General features: G+C 39.5%; 1 protein-coding gene across 2 annotated transcripts; it reads right to left on the bottom strand.

Moving 5' to 3' along the window:
• Positions 1-573: 573 nt before the first annotated feature.
• On the bottom strand, positions 574-20385 carry phr6-4 ((6-4)-photolyase). Of its 2 annotated transcripts, none has more exons than XM_076180204.1 (12): positions 20310-20385; positions 16565-16640; positions 15992-16125; positions 15472-15666; positions 13087-13256; positions 12029-12123; positions 11786-11914; positions 7871-8050; positions 4417-4557; positions 3951-4102; positions 2289-2506; positions 574-788 (listed from the first exon to the last, which is right to left on the bottom strand). In XM_076180204.1, the coding sequence occupies exons 2-12, from the start codon at positions 16637-16639 to the stop codon at positions 733-735; spliced, it is 1545 nt and encodes a 514-aa protein (XP_076036319.1). In that variant the 5' UTR covers position 16640; positions 20310-20385; the 3' UTR covers positions 574-732. The 2 variants fall into 2 exon arrangements, with proteins under 2 accessions (XP_076036319.1, XP_076036320.1); XM_076180205.1 differs by lacking the exon at positions 20310-20385 and adding an exon at positions 20175-20213.
• Positions 20386-20962: the final 577 nt, after the last annotated feature.

Below are 20962 nucleotides of genomic sequence, written 5' to 3'. Positions count from 1 at the left end.
GCTGGTATATGTGCACAATATAGGCATTCGGGTGTTTTTTTTATGTTTCATGGCATGTGTGAGTGTTCTTCTATATAGTGCAGTGGGTGGGTTGTGTTCATGGAGGCTGCAGCAAGTGTTTGTGTGCCTCTCACGTCAAGGTGATTCTTGACTTTGAGGACTTTTTTTTTCATGGTATAAATAATCTGTAGGTGTTGTATTTGTCCAACCTGTAACTGTCTTTAGGGCTTTGTTTTGTATAGTCTGTAGGGTGTTGTGGTGTGTCTTAGTAAGATTAGGGGCCTATGCAGGGCTTCCATAATTCATCACTGAGCATGCTTCCATGAAGTGATGTAGTATTTTCTCCAGCCAAATAGTACGACACATCCAGTCTTGTGAACTATATCGCTGACAATATTTTTTTCATAACCTTCACTACTCCTTCTTCTAGTCTACAATAGTTTTGTTCTCTGATGCTCCATCTCCAAAGGTTACTGTATAAATACATTCATAAACATAGCAAATGCCCATTCACTCTTTATATGGGGGATAGATGCATTAAACCACACACTTCATGCAAATTAAAACCCAATGACAACTTAAGATCTTTAATTAAAGTACATCTTACGACATATCAGGATATGTCCTTTGCATTAATCAAATACATATTCAAAGACTACAAAATGACCACCTTCTAAAATCACTCTCCCATGAAAAAACAAGAGATTTTATTCCTCAGATAGACAAGAGTACTTATTTTTTTGCCTTTTTGTTTATTTGCTGATGAGTACCTCCTGGCCGCTTCCCACCTGTAAAAAACAAATATCAAGATGTCAATAGGAAAACTAAAATCATGAGCTGTACAGAAATGTTTATTTACCTCATTGTAGTATACAGAAAAGGAGCAATGTTTGTTGAATCCCATCTCCAATTCTCCAATTTATCATACCTAGACTCAAATTCACATATGCAACTTAATCTATATCCTTGATTTTCAATTATCATGATAATTTGATGCAGTCCAAAGGGATTTCTCCCTGTCTTCTCCTTTTCTGCATGAGGGAACGGAAAGGGGGGGGTCACCGAATTAATGAAGCAGCCTTGTTGTGGATGTGCTGTGTCTTTCGACACTGCTTCTGACCCAGGGCAGTGGTTTAAGATGCAGGGATGACCTGTCATCAAGGAGGTGCCAAGATGAAAGGGAGGGGGGAGGGAAGTGTGTAGGGAATGGACTGGTTTCTGTGCCTTTGTCTTTTGGCTACCTCCCATGTGAGGAGGAAAAATAATTTGGTATATGTATGTATGTATATTTACATTTGAATTCATGTACTGTTTGAGTTTGGGTTATATCTCCTATGCCATTCCAAGTATTTATTCATCTATATGGAAAACTGTATTTCTTCACATCCTTTAGACTTGTAGTCTTCTTTAATTTGTCCTCATGACCTCTTAAAACCCTTCTATCATTAATCAAGATCTCTCTCCTGCCAATGTAATATATCCCATTTATCTCTTTCTCTTCCATCTTTCAAAGTTAGCAAACCCAATGCATCTTTCCTCATATGGTTTATCTGCCAGGATTGGGACCAGCTTGGTTGCTACCCTTTGTATTCTCTCAATCTTGCTTATATCCTTCATATAAGGAAGGACTAAATGCACTGGGTCAGCCAACTTTGAAAGATTGAAGAGAAAGAGGAGATGCGATTACAGTATTAAGGTCACTAATAGGGACAAATATCACTGACAGCAGAGATCTCCTGATTAAAGATGAGGCTAGGTATAATAAAAATTGGAGGATAGGAGATGCAACCCATCAAATGTTACTCCTTTCCTGTTTACTATAATTACGTAAGTACATACTGGAAGGAACATTTACACACCATTAGGGAAGATATTGGTACCCCTCCTGGTCCAGCTACAGTACGTATGTTCAACAATCTTCTTTCGTATTCATATTTGCACTTCACTGTGTATATTTGCAATATTTGTTTATATCTTTACTTCCTGACACACTACCTCTCACCATATCCAATCCATCTAACTCACTTCCTTTCACCAGCATTGGTAAATAAAGGCATGCATTCCATACTTGTATAGATGTATTTTAAAGAATGGTTCCTGTGGATAACTTTTGGTGTTGTATGGGAAAGAAGTATATGTGAGGATTCATAAAATAAGAACAGGTGTATCTTAACTAAAATAAAGAAGTCTGTGTATATGGAAATTCTGTGAACCTAGATCCTCTGTGGTCTAAGTAATCTAGATATTGTAGGGGAGGGATTACTGTAATTCTACAGGATAAACCTTACCTTTAGCATTGTTCCCACTTGACATGGCTTCTTTGTTTGCTGCGTACGCCTTGGCCATGCGGTCCATATTTTGTTTACGTGCAACATCATGATCCACCACTCGCTTAGGGTAATCTTGACCAATTATGCATCCTGCTGCTTTCTGCATACTCAAGGGTGCATTCCATGGTTCATAGATATACTTGTCTGGATACTTTTTTAAAATTGGTAGGTACTTCCTGTAAAAAATAATCAAAAGTAGTTTGTTCAGAATAGTATCCCTGTTAGGTAAATATGTATGCAAGGAGGTCTCAATTTCATAAAATGGTTATGTTAAAGGGAAGTATACAATGGGTCTCCTATATGAACATAATCTGTTCTGTCGCCCCATTCGTTGACTGAATTGTTCATTATGTGTAGGTCCAATGATGAGTACCCACTTATAGTGGTCCTGTACAAGAGACAGCTGAGCTGCCAATTTTCAAAAACCCATTAATCTCCTAATCGCCATCCGAAGGTACATCCATGAGGGGCTGACCCTTAACCTTTGGACTGGGTCTTAGATATATATCAACTTTAACTGTGGCAGAAGACTGGAAGTAAATATTAAGGGAGAGAGACTAGAGGAAGTGGATAGTTTTAGATACTTGGGTGCAAATGTGGCAGGAAATGGAGGAGTGGGGGTGGAGGTAGAATGTAGATTGAGTGAAGCAAGTAAATGCCTTGGGGGATTAAAAAGTGTAATAAGATATAGACATTTGGGAATAGATGCTAAGAGGATATTGTATGAAGAAGTAATTGTGTTGACAGCACTGTGTGGGGGCAGAAATATGGAACATAAAAGAGGAAGAGAGGAAGAGTTTGAATGTACTTGAGATGAAGTGTCTGAGAAGTATGATCGGGGTTACCAGTCTGGACAGAGTGAGAAATGAGGAGAATGGGGGTGGAAAGGGAGTTGGGAGACAGGGTTGATGAAAGAGTATTGGGATGGTTTGGACACATGGAAAGAATGAGTGAAGAAAGATTAGTAAAAGAAGTGTGGAAGGCAGAGATGGATGGAGTGAACAGGAGGGGGCAACAAAGGTTAAGATGGATGGATGGGGGTAAAAGGGGGATGTCTTTTGAGGATGAAAAGGAGAGAGAAGATAGGGGTGAGTGGATTATGATTGTGTATGGATGATGCTGTGATGGATGGATAGGATTGGATGGGGGATAAGGGGGGTTAGGGGGAGGTTGTGTGAATGATATTTTGATGCAGCCTGATAGGATTTCTCCCTGTCTTCTCTTTTTCTGCATGAGGGGACAAAGAGGGAGGGAAAGGCTTGCCGATTAGATAAAGCAGCCTTGAAAGAGGGAGGGCGGGAGGGTGAGGTGGTGAATGGGAGTGGAGTGGGTGAGGATGAAATGGGTAGGAGTGGAATTATGCCTTTTGACTTTGGCTACCTCTCTCATAAAGGGAAAAAAGGCTTTGGTATATTCATGTTATCCACTAGTTAACAAAGCTAATATTTTTCATTAACTTGCCCATCATAGCATACTAAAATCAAGAAAGGTTTGGATAATGCTATAAAATCAGCATTGACATAAAACAATTACAAAAAATGAAAAAGAAGAATATGTAACTTCAAGTATATTGAGGAAGGTTGTATAAACAATTACCAGAAATTTGAAATATGATTATACCTTATATAGTCTCCAGTCTTGTCTGTGTTTTTTCCAAAGGACACAGGACTGTAGACACGGAAGTACTGGTGGAAAAAGGCTGAAGCAGATAACCACATCCAATTGCCTGCATTAAGGAACCAATCTGCGTCCAGCAGCAACTCTTCAAATACCTAAAGAAAACAGAAAATATTCACAAGATTGTGTATCAATGTCTAATACTCTCAGTGCGTATAAAATCACAAAAAAAATATATATATATATATGTAAGAAGATAGGGGTGAGTGGAGAATGGTTATATATGATGATGCTGTAATGCATGGGAGTGGGTGGGAGATGGGGGGGTTCGGGAGTGGTTATGTGTGAATGATACTTTGATGCAGCCTGAAAGGATTTCTTCCTGTCTTCTCTTTTTCTGCATGAGGGGACAGAGAGGGGGGGTTAGATTCATATACTCATCAGCAGTGCAAAAAAAATGTACCCATACCTTCATTCCCTCCTCCCAGGGTTGCCAAAGATCTCCTCGTGTCAAGAAACAGGCCACTGCATGTCGACCCAAATGGTGGATCCAGCCTTCTTTTCGTAACTGCGTCATGAGAGCGTCAATGAAGGGGTAACCAGTTCGAGCCTAGAAATCAGTATGTATAACTTAGATGTTAAACATGGATAATATTCTACAAAAGACACCTTTTATCCCCTCCGGGAATTCTTTTCCCAGGAAAACTTCACCCACGATCCAACTTTTGTTATAGATTACAAATTTAATAATAATGCATTAACATTTTGCAATCATCCTATAATACTGGTGTCTTTATTTTAAATAGAAGGTATTATTAAGTTTGATCAGATTTTTATTTATTCACTTATATCTTATTATTCTTAGTGAATAAACTGAGGAAGCATAATTATAACAGAACACAGGAACTTGAAACAAAGTCCAATATTATAATTAAACCAGTGGCAGATTCAGAAAATAATTTTGGGGGGCTGAACTATGTATGAGTGAGTGGGAAGTGAGCGATAGCGAGCGAAGCGACCCGAATCAGCTGGGGGATTTGAAATGTGAACAATTTTAGAAGCATTTTGAAGATATTTACAAAGGTATATTGAAGAAATGGTCAATAAATTAGATTGCAATGGTAATAGCTTTATACACATGCATATACATGGCTCTTCCTGAAAAGAAAAATACAAGTATGGCAAAAAATAAAACTGCCACTTCAAGTTTTTCCATCCCTCTTTCCCAGTGTTGTGCTACAGCATCATACGAGATCACCTCGACCAATCAGCATTCATTGCCATTGTGACGCCATTGTACAATGCTCTAACTGAAACCGATGAAAGCCAATTGTGCTCCAACACCACCATGACGCTGTCATATGAATACTTACAGGTCCAGTTTGGCCTTCCGACAGTGTCAATTAAATCCAAAATACATTAGATATATATTAAAAGAAGGGTCGGTTTTTAAAAAATTGAGCAAAGAGTTCTCTGACAATGGAATGTTAAAGGCAAAAAAATTTTTTTTTGGGGGGGGGGCTTCAGTCCCTTCAGGCCCCCCTGTATCCGCCAGTGAATTAAACCTATAATACACCCATAGAAAAATGTTGGTTGGTAGCTTCACCGAGCATATAAGACACTGGCATGAAAATGTACAATTTAGAGGTATAAGTGAATAATAAGAAAAATGAATAATCAATTAAGTACGTGGGCTGTTATACTGTAGTGATTTGCCAGCTGCCTTTGAAGCAAGATCTCTGTAATTACAATACAAACACAAACTGGCAATAATTATCTTTCTAAATTTAAATCCTTATCATCTGGTGAGAGACAGAGGCCACTCCCTACTATGCTTCTCTCTCTAACTATTGTCGTTAACCTATATTTTTGATAGTGTATTAGGTTTAAGGACATCTGGCATAGTCAATCTGTATTGAAGGAAGTCAAAACTGACAATGAAACTACACTTCCTCTCCACAATAAAAACACAGGAGGAACATCAAGGAAATAAAATAAAAAACATCAAAGCAGACAAAATCTCTAACATATTGGCCAATCTCCCATAAGGGCCTTAACTTATATTTTCAACTACTGGCTAAACAATAATATCCCAAACATCTACAAAAAAGCTCATATAATACCAATCTTGAAAACAAATTAACTCATTAGAAAACCTGCATCATAAAGATCAATCTCACTACCATCCACAATATCCCAGCTGATGGAAAGGTTGGTTGCAGCAAAATTCAAATCAGGAATACCAACCTTCCCCAGTCAATATGATTTAATGGAGTCACTCTACCAGCACTTTGTTCACAAATGTCACACAAGTACAGGGAGAATTCAATACTACTACTACTACTACTACTAAAAAAACAAAAACAGAATGAACAGTTATGGTTGCTACAGACATAAACAAGGCTTTTGACAAGGTCAGTAGGTACATACTCAAAAAAAGATCATTGAGACAGATATCCATAACAAAGAAAATAAGTGGTTAACCAACTTCATAGCAGGAAGATATTGCAAAATAACAGAATTGAGACTTCACCCTGAAATCAACAGTAACAATGTTCACTCCAGACTAACATAAAAAAAAAATATATATATATATACAGTATATGTATGAAGGAGTGATTGTGCCAACAGCACTGTATGGGGCAGAAATATGGAACAGAGGAAGAGAGAAGGAGTTTGAATGTGTTTGAGATGAGGTGTCTGAGAAGTATGATGGGGGTTACTAGGCTAGATAGGGTGAGAAATGAGGAGGTGAGGAGAAGAACGGGGGTGGAAAGGGAGTTGGGAGATAGGGTTGATGAAAGAGTAATAGGATGGTTTGGACACATGGAAAGAATGAGTGAAGAAAGACTAGTAAAAGAGGTATGGAAGGCAGATGTGGAGGGAGTGAACATGAGGGGACGTCCTAGGATGAGGTGGAGGGATGGGGTGAAGGGGGCTTTGGGGAAGAGGGGAATGTCTGTAGAGGAAGGACGGGAGAGGACAGAAGACAGGGGTGAATGGAGAATGGTTGTATATGGATGATGTTGTGATGCATGAGGTGGAATGGGCGGGGGGATGGGGGGTGAGGTAGTATGTGTGAGCAAAATTTGATGCAGCCCGAAGGGATTTCTCCCCGTCTTCTCCTTTTATGCATGGGGGGACGGAAAGGGGGGGTCGCCGATTTAATGAAGTGGCCTTGCTGTGGATGTGCTGTGTCTTGCGACACTGCTTCTGACCCAGGGCAGTGGACAAGGTGCAGGGATGACCCGTCATCCAGGAGGTGCTAAGATAAGGGGGAGGGTGGAGGGGTGTGGAGTGTATTCAGGGATGGAATGGGTGGGCATGATTTGATGCCTTTTCCTTTTTGGCTACCTCCCTTGTAAGGGGGAAAAAGCCTTGGTATATGTATGTATGTATGTATGTATGTATATATATATATATATATATATATATATATATATGTATATATATATACACTAAATTCAAATGACCAAACCTTCCATTGGAAAGTAATATAAAAGTTCTGGATCTAACATTTGATACTTGTATAATATTCAGCCCACATATCGAGGACCTGAGAGCAAAAAATCAACAAGAAAACAAACCTATTGAAAACCATCACTCATACTGAAGTTTTGGATAAAAAAGAACCTCTAATAACCTTCTATAACCAGTTTATAAGAACCACACTAGAATAGGCCTCCACAGCATGGTTCCCAACAAGTACGGTTGAAGTTAATAATGAGAAATCTTGGGCCTAGTCCTGAAACCAAATCCCAGCACTTCATGGCTGAACTTCCTAATAGAGGTGACGGAATTTACGGGTTATGAAAAGGGGCAACTTTGCTGTCCATCTTGAAGGGCCATCACATACAGATACCTGACATTGGTACCTAGGAAGTACTTATATGTAAGCAATGAAAATTCACAAAGGCACCAACCTCAGTCCAGGCTTGTAAAAGTTTTTCATCTTTCTTCCAAGGAATCTGTCTGCACACCTTATTACCCTCCATCTTATCAAAGTTAGGAGTAGCAGAGCCAACAGTATAGAAAAACTCGCGCCACAACAGCTGTCCTAAAAGAGACACTGGAGGCTGTGAATGTGGTCCACACTTGTAGACCTAGAAGAAAAATGTACATAATTATAGTTACCTTTTCATTTATGCAAAGTTAATGTTATTGGCTTTCTCACATATCTGTCTTACCACAAAGATCTGATCTACACAACCTCTACCCGTCCTAAATCCACACTGTTCCTCACCAATTACTCCTTCTGTTCCTCTCCTAATCCCACGAGATTTGGCCAAAAGTGCGCTGAAGTCGGCCATGGAGGACAACCGGGGATTCTTGGATAACCAGAAACTTTCCGTGTCAGAACTCATGAGACTCATATCCCTGTGCCTTGACTCCACTTATTTCCGCTTCAGGGATCACACCTACCACCAGCGTAAGGACACACCGATGGGATCGCCTATTTCAGTTGTGGTGGCTGAAGTAGTGATGCAAAGACTGGAAGCTCAACTTCTAAGTGCTGCACCTACTTCGCTAAAACTGTGGACTAGATACGTTGATGATGTGTTCGCCATTTTGGACGGCAAGGACGTGGAGCCTTTCTTCAGTTACATCAACAGTGTTGAACCGGCCATTCAATTCACAATGGAACTGGAGAAAGATTTCCAACTGCCGTTCCTGGACGTCTGCGTCAAGCGTGAAGGTGACACCCTTGGTACAAGTGTCTACAGAAAACCCACCCACACTGACAGACTGTTGGACTTTGATAGCTACCATCCAGATTGCCACAAAAGGAGTGTCATCAGGACTTTATGGAACAGAGCTGATAAAGTCTGTTCTTCTGTGGAATCCAAGAAGGCCGAAAGAAAACACCTTTTACAGGTCTTCCGGAACAACGGCTATTCCAGCAGTACCATACGGAAATGGACAAAAGCACGACCCACCGAGACACCACCACAGAGACCACATATCACGCCTAGAGTCACTATCCCCTACATCAAAGGAGCTTCAGAGGTCACTGCTAGAGTCTTACGTGACAAAGGAATACAAGTAGCACACAAACCCCGCAACACCTTACACAGAAATCTCACCAAAGTAAAAGACACCGAAGAACCTACTCAACAGGCCGGTGTAGTTTACCAAATAAGCTGCACGGACTGTGACACGGTTTACGTAGGAGAAACGCAAAAGAAACTGTCCACTAGAGTACAGGAACACCAACGTGCAGTTAGACGAGAAGATCCGAAATCGGCCCTGTACAAACACACTACAGAACACCAACACATGATTGATTGGGATGGAGTTACAACTCTACATAAAGAAAATAATAAAAAGAAAAGACTTTTCCTCGAAGCATGGGAAACTAAGAGCAACTGCATAAACAGGTGCATTGACCTCAACCCTATTTATCTAGGCACGAGGAGTAACACAGGCTAATTCCTCTGTCCTGTTTTCTTTTCTCCGTTGCTTGTTTTCGACCTGTCTTTTGTTCACCAGTTGGCTTTTGGCTGACTTCCTTTCTCGTAAGCGATCTCCCAATGCAACTCTTCGACTCCCCCCCCCCCTTCCCGTGACTTTACATTTGCAGTTTGCTTCCCTTTTTCTACGTTCATTCTTCTTTGCTTTTTATTTGTATTGTAGTCATTTGTTATTGAGCCCCCCCCCCTTTCCGCTTGTCCACCACTTCCTACTTCGGCGGACATTTGGTCCACCTTCTTTCTTTTACGTCTTTGAATTTATGTTCTGCCTTTACTTTTGGGTTTCGTTTTGATGTTTTTTGTCACACTGCCATTTACTCTCTGTATTTTGTTTAGTTTTATTTGTTTGGTTGTAATTTAGCCGTTTACCCCCCCCCCCCCCTGACATTTCGTTTCGGACATTTGGTCCTTATTGTATGTTCTGAAGTATTCACGTTGTGTCACGCTAGAGTCTTTTTGCCACTTTTGTTTTTGTTCACAGCCATGCATTTTATTTCTATTTGTATTTTGTAGTGCTTTTTTGTTTTTAATTTAGTCGTTTGTTCCTGATTCTTCAGTGCGGACATTTGGTGCACTTCTATTTACTCTTTGTCCTGTTGTTGTTTACTATGTGTCACCTATGGTCATTTTTTTTCTTCGTTTGTTTTATGTTCAAAATGTAATTTTTATTTTTATTTTATTGGCATTGTAATGTATTTTATTATTTTTATTGTATGTTATTTTATTTTATTTTATTATTGTATTGTATGCGTTGTACAATTGACTGAATGGGTGAACCTTTCCCAGGTTTACCATCTCAGCGATTCATAAGGAGTTCACATTCTTGTAACCGTTATACCCCCTGAAGACGATTCCTGGACGGGAATCGAAACGTCGGGCAAATAAACCCTTCAATTGAATCTGGTGTTTGCTGTTTTCCAATATGGATCCCAGATTCCAAATCTTCTCTTACATTGAACATATATACATATATATATATACATATATATATACATATATGTATATATATACATATATATATATATATATATATATATACCAACAACATTTTCCCCTTACAAGGGAAGTAGTCAAAGTCAAAGGCATAAATCCACTCCCACCTATTTCATCCCCACATACTCCACTCCCATTTGCCACCCCTTCCTCCCTCTTTTCATATACATACATACATACATACATACATACATATATATATATATATATATCACATATATATATATATATATATATATATCATATATATATATATATTATATATATATACACATACATACATACATATACCAAGGCTTTTTCCCCCTTACTAGGGAGGTAGCCAAAAAGGATAGCGTTAGCTAAAAGCACGTTTCAGAAAATGAAAGGGGTTTTAACAAACAAGAAAATGTCTACAGATATAAGGAGAAGAACAGTTAAAACTTTTATATGGTCAACACTATTATATGGTTCAGAAGCGTGGACAATCAGCAAAGAATTGCAGGAAAACTTAGAAGCAGCAGAAATGTGGATATGGAGACGAGTATTAAGAGTACCATGGACAGCGAAGAAAACAAATGAAGAAGTATTGAGAGAAATGGAGACAGATAGGGAATTGATGATAACAATAAGGAAAAGACAGTTGCGATTCTTAGGACATATAATGAGGAAGGAAGGGTTGGAAGAGGTGGTGATGACGGGAATGGTGGAGGGAAGGAGACCAAGAGGAAAGCAGAGGGAGAAGTATAAGGACGGGCTGATGAGGGCGACGGGAAAACAACTCAAACCAGCACAGATGTTACAAGTAACTAGGGACCGTGAACGGTGGCGCTCCATGGTTGCCGAAGTCCAAGAGGATATGGCACAACGGTAAGGTAAGGGTAAGCCAAAAATGAAAAGGCATAAAATCATTCCCACCCATTCCATCCCTGAAAACACTCCACACCCCACCACCCTCCCTCCCATCTTAGCACCTCCTAGATGACGGGTCATCCCTGCACCCTGTCCACTGCCCTATTTATGTGTGTGTAAAAGAACTACAAATGACTACAAACTACATTAACCCCTTCCATACGGTGCCGCACACGTAGGTGTCATGGGGAGCGAGTGTATTCGCGAGGCTGCCATATCGGCGTCTTGATTATATTTATTGTAGTCGCCCCTCCATAATGACATTCTTTCTAATTCTTTTGTAATCGCATTTTCTATGGTTATCAAAATTCACGGGTGAAGAGAGAACGATCGATATAAGCGGTGACTATATTTTATGATGCGAGTATTATTACGACACGTCGTACGGCTGGCATTGGCTGCTGCCACCGAGATCTAAGTCCATGACGCCTACGTGTGCGGCACCGTATGGAAGGGGTTAATATATGCAATTAAAAACCTTACATCTAATAGTCTGAAGTACATTAATCTGGGTGACAGACAACCAAACTTGAGATATGGACTTAGAACAGTTGTGCTCGGGAGCAGTGCGTTTGGCGATGTCTTAGGTTTCTCAAATTTGCACACCCAATTCTGGTGGGAGAAAATGTACAAATGTAAAATGAGTAATAATAATACAATAAAAATGAATCACCATAATACAATGTTTTATCAATAAATGATACAAAATATTTTTAATGAATTAACCTTTCGCTGCATGTGAAGTTCAAGTCGTCTGAGTGCCTCCACTTCCCCACCTGGGTATAGACATGGCTCCAGTTTGCTCTCATCCACACCAAGCTCTAATGCAATAGATTCAGATGGTCAGTGAATGAAACACTGAATATGGCATTCATATTATCATTGTACATACATACATACATATACAAAAGGATTTTTCCCTATTACAAGGGAGGTAGCCAAAAAACAAAGCCAGATACTTAGTCCAACTTTGTCGCCTTTTACAATTCGCATGGGAAACACAGTGGAAGAATTCATTTCCTCTCCCTACCCTAGGGGAAGGAGGCAAAAAGAAAAAGTATACTCAAAGAAGTAGTATAGGAGAGTTTTAAGTGGGAACAGCATAACAGAGGGATGGTTGTAGTACGTAAGTGTCATCATTCCTCTTGAAGTAGAGATTTTACTCTAACATGGACAAAATGATGTGTCTCTATCTCTTAGGTATTCCCCAAAACGGTCCCTAAATCACCGGCTACATGCTACTGTGCAATTAATACATACATACATATACCAAGACTTTTTCCCCCTTACAAGGGAGGTAGCCAAAAAGGAAAAGGCATAAAATCATTCCCACCCATTCCATCCCTGAATACACTCCACACCCCTCCACCCTCCCTCTTATCTTAGCACCTCCTGGATGACGGGTCATCCCTGCACCTTGTCCACTGCCCGGGTCAGAAGCAGTGTCGCAAGACACAGCACAATTAATATTACACAATAACATGCAGTCCCCGGTATGGGGAACACAATCCTATTTTCCCATATGATGATTGATATACACCCAATCATTTCACAGTTTTCATTAAATGGAACAGAACTGTATGTTGAGATATGCCTGTATGCTATATGTGGAAAATATAAAAATGCTATTACTTACACTGTAAGCAATAAATTTCCTCAAAAGACAATTCATAAAAAAATAAAATAAAATTTTTGTAATCTAAACTTAGTAAAAACAATGCAACACAAGCATTCAAGGCTGATGCAAAAACTATTTCAATCTTCATAAAAGCATATTTACACACCCTTTAGTGTGGGAGGGTCATACACAGCATCATTCAACACACTGTCTTTCAGGCGGCACTTTAGGGACGTCGGAGCATCCAATGGTTTAGCTGGATGGCCCATCTTGGCCACAAGGGACTGCATACTTTGATAAGTCAACGGAACTTTGCCCAAGTTAGTCTTAATGATTCTGGAATAAGGAACAAGGCAAGTATGACAAACTGAAGAGTAAGCGACGAGACCCCACAAGTATTACTTCTATCCTGTATACTACGATTAAGTAAAAGCATACAAACTCTTTACATGGAAAAATGATCACAAACTAACAGAGTTTGGAAACTGGAGTAATATAGAAATCTCTTGGAATGAATAAAAGATTTCCTGAAAGATCAACCCTTGAGGGCTGTAATGAATAATATGTGAGGATAGAAGGATGTGACTAGTTGTGTCCTACAAGGGTCAATACTTGTATTCTTAAAATTACCGATTTATGTAAATGGAATTATGGAAGAAACAACAAACTTCACTAACACGATTGCAGATCAATCAATCCATTATGCAAATCTCTCTTGCTGGAGGCCCAATGCTCCAGGGCAACATTCACTGGATTGGTCATTAAGTCAATCAAGGAAGAAAACTGTGTTATTATCTGGGTATGGTATCAATTAATCCATTGACCCTGGTCTCTCTTGCAGAAAACACACAGCCTTCAATTAACTAGCAACAACCTCCATGTGGGTTAACAAATCACTCAGGAAAGATATAATGTGTTTTTGTCCGAGTATTATTAGTGTGGGGCACTGTAGTATGAGATTATGCGTCCTCTGTATTTACCTAATTGTAGTATATAGGAAAGGAGGAACACTCGTTGGGTCCCGTTTTCTATTCTCTAATTTTTTTTATCATACCTAGGTCAAATTCATGTACAATTCCAACTTAATCTACATTCTTGATTTCCAATCATCATATTTAGATTTGAACTTGTGTATTGTTTGAGCTTAGGCCACATCACCTTTTGAGCTATTTCATGTATTCATACATCTATATGGAAAACTGTATTTCTTCACACCCTTTAGACATATAGTCTTCCTTAATTTGTTCCCATGACCTCTTAAAGCCCTACTATTTTTAATCATATCTCTTCTGTCAATACAATCTATCCCCTTTAGTAACCTGTTCTTACCTAATTGTATTGATCTAATTGTAGTATAGAGGAAAGGCGCAACGCTCACTGGGTCCTATCTCCTATTCTCTATTTTTTTTTTATCATACCCTCAAATTCATGTACAGTTCCAACTTAATCTATATCCTTGATTTCCAAATATCATATTTAGATTTCAACATGTGGATTGTTTGAGCTTGGGCTATACCACTTCCTAAGCTAAGCTATTCCAGGTATTTATGCATCTATATGATTCTGTTTTCCCTAAAAAAGCATAGACTCAGAGGTGACTTGATACAGGTCTTCAAAATTCTAAAGGGAATTGACAACATCAAATGTGACAAAATTTTCACATTGAATGAGAATCGGACAAGAAACAATGGTCTTAAACTCTCCGGAAATAGATTCAATTTGGAAGTAGGTAGAAACAATTTTGCCAACCGTGTAGTTAATGAATGGAATAAACTTCCTGCACAGGTAGTGCAATGTAGTTCAGTTCGAAGCTTTAAGAATAATTTAGATAAACACCTAAGCAAGATGCTGTAATGATTATAATTTATTTTATATTATTTGTTTTTGTTTTGTTATCATTTGTCTGTTTGATTTTCATTTATTATTAGTTATATGTCAATTTACTATTATTTACTATTTACCTGTTTGTTTATTATTTAACTATACCAATGGATTTATTTATGTATTTTATTTGTTATTTACATTATTATAGTTTTTATTTATTATTTTATCATTATGTTTTTTTTTTGCATCCGACCTAGATATGGACCAAAAGATCTCCTGTCGGCATGCTCCACTATTGTAATCCTTTGTAATATGGAAAACTGTATCTCTTGACATCCTTTAGATATGTCGTCTTTCTTAATTTGCTCCCATAACTTCTTAAAGTTCTCCTATCTTTAATCATATCTCTTCAGTCAATGTAATCTATCCCCTTTAGTGACCTGAATACTGTAATTATATCACCTCTTTCTCTTCGATCTTTCAAAGTTGGTAGACATAGTGCTTTCAGTCTTTCCTCATATTATTTATCTGCCTGGTTGGGGACCAGTTTAATTGCTGCTCTTTGTATTCTCTTGATCTTACTTATATCCTTCACTCTGTGTGAGGACCATACTAGACATATATTCCAGTCCTAGATGTATTAGGGTTTCTATGAGTTTTTTTCATTATCCCTTGATCCATATTACAATCAATCTACCTTAAATACATAAAACTAAAAAACACTTACTTTTCAGTGTTATACAATGTATGACCCACTTTATGCACAACCTGTACACCATTTTCTTTGGCAATTTTCTCAATTTTTAAATCTCGGCTCACTGCATAAGGTTCTAAGTCAATCTCCCATGTAATTTTCTTTACATTCCAAGATTTAAACAGATCTGGGAAGACTTCTTCAGGCTTTCCTCGAACAACAAACAACCTTGAAGGAAATTCAAGCATTAAAGAATTTAAAACAAAGATTGTATTTTTCTTTCCTTCATCCTTAACCTGAATTTATGTGCACAACCTGGAAACCACTTTCCTTGGCAATCTTCTCAGTTTTTTTACTCTTGTCTCACTGCATAAGGTTCTAAGTTAATCTCCCTTGTAACTCTCTTTACATTCCCAGATTTAAAAGATCTGGGAAGACTTCTTCTGGGTTTCCTTAAATAACAATTTTTTTTTATGGAAATTCAAACATTGTAAAATTTAAAACAAAGATTGTACACTTCTTTCCTTCATTTTTAACCCGAATTCATACATACCTTGAACCAAGTTTCCTGAGACTCTGATCAATGTCCACCAAAGTTTGTGCCAAGAAGCGCCAACGATTCTGTCCAACCCTTGCATTGGAAACAAACCATGGATCTAAGATGAATACTGGCCATACCTCAACACCCTGAAATATATTTACTAAAATATAAACATCTCTAATAACTTATCTATATACCAAGGGCCCCTTGACCCTTATAAAGGAAGTAGCCAAGCAAGGCATGGACCCACTCCTACACATTGGGAAAGCATAACCATGATGTTTGCAACCAGTGACACCTGGCAGGATGGCACGGAAACTTGGTATGAAGCATTAAATATGTTTTGTTTAAAAATAACAAGTAATTTAATCATAAGGAAAACCACTGATAATCAAATTTATTGATGATTAAACTATCAAAAATAAGTGATTACTACAAAGCCTGTTCAAATCATTGCTCTCATTCCTTAATGTAAAAAAACAACTTTTAACAAAACATGTAAAGAATAAATGCAATTTACTATGAAGTAAATGAGTATATATTCGTATAACACTTTCATTAACTTCTTGGAGATAAACTACTTGCCTCCTCGATGGCAGCAAGAAGGGCTGGGTTGTCATGGAGTCGTAACCCTTTCCTGAACCAGTGAATCACAGTCATTCTGTCAAGGAAGAAACAAATGGATAACTATAAATAGACCAATTCATTGTCCTAGATCTTTCTTGCCGAGACCCACAGCTCCCAAATGAGTGGCAACTACCACTGGATAGGATCACAAATCACTCAAGGAAGACATATTGCATCATTGTCTCACTGTGGTTTAGATGGGTCCGTACAGATGGGGAAGATGGGCAGAGTATTTTAGGAAGCTACTAAATGTGGAGGAAGATTGAGAGTGGTGGTAGTAGTAGGAGGCACTAAGAAAATGACAGTGATAGGTGAGGAAAATGGAGGAGAAATAAGAAAAGATGTGCAAGTAGTTTTGAAAATGATGAGAGCAAGTAAGGCACTTGGGTTTGATAGGTGTCATGCAGAGTGTCTGAAAAAGGGTAGTACAGTAATAGTGGACTGACTAGTGAGGTTGTTTAATGTGTGTCTATTGGAGGGTAAAGTGCCAGAGCACTGGAGGAGTGCCTGTCTAGTTCTACTTTACAAGAAAAAAGGGGACAAGTGTGAGTGTAGTAGTTTCAGAGGGATCAGTTTGTTAAGTGTAGTTGAGAAGGCTAAGGGGAGGGTTTAATAGAGAGGATTAGGAGAGGAACAGAGGGAGTAAATAGCGAGGAACAATGTGGGTTTAAGAAAGGTAGGGGTTGCGTGGATCAGGTTTTTGTGGTTGCATGTGGATAGAAATGATGTGGAGGTGTAGCCAAATTGTAGATCAAGAGAAGCAAGTTAGTGCCTTGGGGTTTAAAAAGTGTAATGAGAAATAGGCATTTGGAAATGGATGCAAAGAGATTATATGAAGGGGTGATTGTGCTGACAGCACTGTATGGAGCAGAGATGTGGAATTTAAGAGAGGCAGAGAGGAAACATGTGTTTGAGAAGTATGGTAAGGGTTCCAAGGTTGGATAGAGTGAGAAACAAGGTGAGGAGGAGAGTGGGGGGTGGAAAAGGAGATGGCAAATGAGGTTGATGAGAGAGTATTAGGATGGTTTGGACACAGGGAGACAGTGGGTAAAGAAAGATGAGTAAAAGATGTGTGAAAGGCAGAGGTGGATAGAGTGAACACGAGGAAATGACAGAATATGAGATGGATAGATGGGGTGAAAGGGGCATTGAGCAGGGAAGGGAGAAACCCGGAGATATGGGTGAGTGGAGAATGACTGTGTATGGATGATGCTGTGATGCAAAGGAGGGAGTGGGTGGGGGGATGGAGGGTAAGGGAGTGGTTATGTGAGAATTATGTTTTGACACGGCCTGAATGGATATCTCCCCGTCTGCTATTTTTCTGCATGAGGGGGGCTGAGAAGGGGGGGGGGGTGCCAATTAAATAAAGTAACTTTGCTGTGGATATGCTGTGCCTTGCTGCATTGTTTCTGACCCTGGTAGTGGGCTGGATACAGGGATGTCCCATCATTCATGAGGAGCTAAGATGGGAGGGAGGAAAGGGTAGTGGATGGGAGTGGAATGGGTGGGGGGATATGCTTTTTGACTTTGGCTACCTCCCTGGTAAGGGGGAAAATGACCTTGGTATATAGACAGATAGGACAGATTAGGTAAGTGCAAGATGAGGTGGTCAGTGTCCCCTATGTGATGGGTGTATCTGGGGCAGCTTGTTTCTGTAGCCAGGCCTATTTTGTGGAGGAAGTGTCTTAGTGTTCATCACTTGGCCAATTATTCTTAAACGAGCATCAGGCTGCGCCCGACCCCGCTACGTGAGGGCTCGGCCTTCGGGCGAGCTCGCTTCGCTCGCAAGCGCCTTCGGCTCCCAGCCGATCAGTCGTCTTTTGCCGTGACATCACCACTCTCAGCCAATCAGGGACTGGAGGGAACGTGTCCCCTTGAGGAATTTCTGGTCCGATTTAGATCGATACCAATGATATCAACAGGCATTCTTTTATTGGTATATAGATGAGGATCTTCCTCGAATGTATTATTTTCATTATATATTTTTTCTTTAGCCACGTAATGTACGTACACTCTACTTTATGACCCAACGTGTATACACTCGAAACGAGACGGAACGTGCCGATCTCATGCATTTATGATCCACGCGGTCCCAGTTCCCCGTCTAACTCAGTTTGCAGCGTTTTGTCGTCTTCAAGTCTTCCAGATCACCGGTGGCGGCACACTACATTTCTCGCTAGCATGCTACTCGCTTTTTGTACTTACTCTGCTAGCAAACTCTAGCGTATCCGCCAAACAGGGAGTGTTTTGGCGATGTTGTTTGTCTAGCAATTAGCAAAAACAATAACAAAGCTTCCCGCCAATTACTCTCCGGCATGTTTACAAACAAGTCTAAAACTGAACACCGATTTCATGTTTCATGCTTTTATAAGTGTATAATGACAAAGATAATACATAACCCACGTACAAACAATATGCACGTTCAATTCTATTTATATCCTATATTAAACCCATGGAATGATGTCTCAGTTGGTCTTCCCAGCAAGTTATCCACTTTTCCCAGCATCAAGAGTCAGTAGCATGCTACTCACTTTGGATAAAAAAAATCAAAGTGAATAGCAAAAACTGGTAACATGCTTGCGAGAAATACCTTGTGTGCAGTGCATTCAATTTATTTTCAGGCATAGCTAAAATAGGCTGGTGACGTAATCAAATGTGTGGTTTCGCATCTTCTTAGTCGTGGGTTCGAGTCCCAATCTTCTCACCTATTCCCAACAGTAATTCATAACCAACCCATTAATCAAAGCGTATAAGGGCAAAATCTTTGGCCGTGGCTGCGCGTCTTTGTAGGTTCCTCGTCTACAGTTGTATACAGGTTAGGTTCGATTAGGGTAATTTCTCGCTCAAGTATGTTCTGTTGTGTTTATTTTCCATGTTATTGTGGTGTTATTTCCACCAAAATCCACTCTCTTTCCCGCACTCCGGGGGGAGGGTTTCATAATAAAATCTATTTACGGTAGAAAGCAATCATATTTGCATGGCTTGTATAATAACTTTTTGACATTCATGCGCTGGTGCCGTACAGGGAAATGTGCTGGTCTCGCATGCGCGTAGTTGTGGTTTCGAATCCCGCATTTGTCAATTCCCACCTATGACAGTTACCTGCCCCATCAATCCAAGAGCTCAGGAGTTAGGGCAGGGGTGACTGCTACGTGCTTCCTGGCGTACGAACCGCCTTGATTCGATGGGTCTTTAAGGTAATTTTACCTTAAAATTTTCATTCATACGTTTCATGATAAAAAGGAATGTTGGTAACTTATTTTGCCATGCTTAGCACTGAGAAGGGTGGGGGTTTCCGGAATAATAGTGTGCGTATTTCAGAGTTTTTTTTTATGCATCAGAAAGTACCACATAAGAGATGAGAAGTCGGTTCATGCATGATGTAATGCTGTAACGGAATCTCGTGCTGTAACCCAACATCAGCCAAACACTCAAACAGCGGCAATACTCTCATATAATAATCTATATACTGAATGAAGGTAACGTGAAAAGACTAGTTTCACATTGGCTAGAACAGGAATTATTGTTATACTATTATACGACCACGTAAATCTCGGAACTAACTTACTAAGGCCCAGGGTCAGTAACCTCTTGGAATCGTCGTGACTAATTCTAAAGTATTGCTTGCACTTATCCAACACTACTAAAACACAGGAATGCCTAATATTTCTATTGAACTTTGAAGAATGAAAATCATATTCACCTGTCACTTGTGAAAATTAAGACTTCTGCTGTAGTGTAGAACGGCGTTCACCTACGTCACGGCTCCATAGAAACACGTCGTCTGTTTTCCGTCGTTTTGTAATCGACAACAACGTGTATTTCCAGCAATCTATTATAATTTTCACTAATCGATTACCATGCGATTACTTACTTCTATACAATAATTTTACAGCCAATTCAAGCTAATAACAGTACGAAACTGTAGATTCTGTAGAGCAGCTTTACTCTGGCATAACTTTGTTTACCTCATTTGCCTCTGCGGCATTGTTCATGTTGTGATCTAATGTGACTCCTAGATATGGGCACATGAACAATTGTCACCCCAGAACGTCCGTATGAAGAATCGTCGCTCCACGAGGTCCCACTTGAAGAATTGTCACCCCAGTACGCCGAATATCAACAGTGGAATAAATATTAGGTTAAGTTGGGGGAGTGTTATGCTTATATCAACTTATATAACCGAATAATTGTAAACACAGGCTGCCACACATGAAGAATTGTCACCCAAGGATAGTCCACATGAAAAATTGTCACCCAAGGATAGTCTACATGAAGAATTGTCACCCAAGGATAGTCCACATGAAGAATTGTCACCCAAGGATAGTCCACATGAAGAATTGTCACCCTGTCAAA

Source organism: Oratosquilla oratoria, chromosome 44 (assembly GCF_046742065.1).
Source record: "Oratosquilla oratoria isolate Oo_2021 chromosome 44, ASM4674206v1, whole genome shotgun sequence".
NCBI classification, from domain to species: Eukaryota; Metazoa; Arthropoda; class Malacostraca; order Stomatopoda; family Squillidae; genus Oratosquilla; species Oratosquilla oratoria.
Note: the sequence above shows the minus strand (reverse complement) of the source record. Positions and strands in the feature narration are given on the sequence as shown.

Bases quoted from the DNA above. Each gene is read 5' to 3' on its own strand.
- phr6-4 (XM_076180204.1), bottom strand. From the start codon at position 16,639: ATGACTGTGATTCACTGGTTCAGGAAAGGGTTACGACTCCATGACAAC. The intron at 8,051-11,785 runs GTAAGGTTTTTA...TTTTTCTTCTAG, and splicing joins TGTACTTCAGACTATTAGAT to GTCTACAAGTGTGGACCACA. The intron at 4,103-4,416 runs GTATGGGTACAT...TGTTTTCTTTAG, and splicing joins CCTGGGAGGAGGGAATGAAG to GTATTTGAAGAGTTGCTGCT.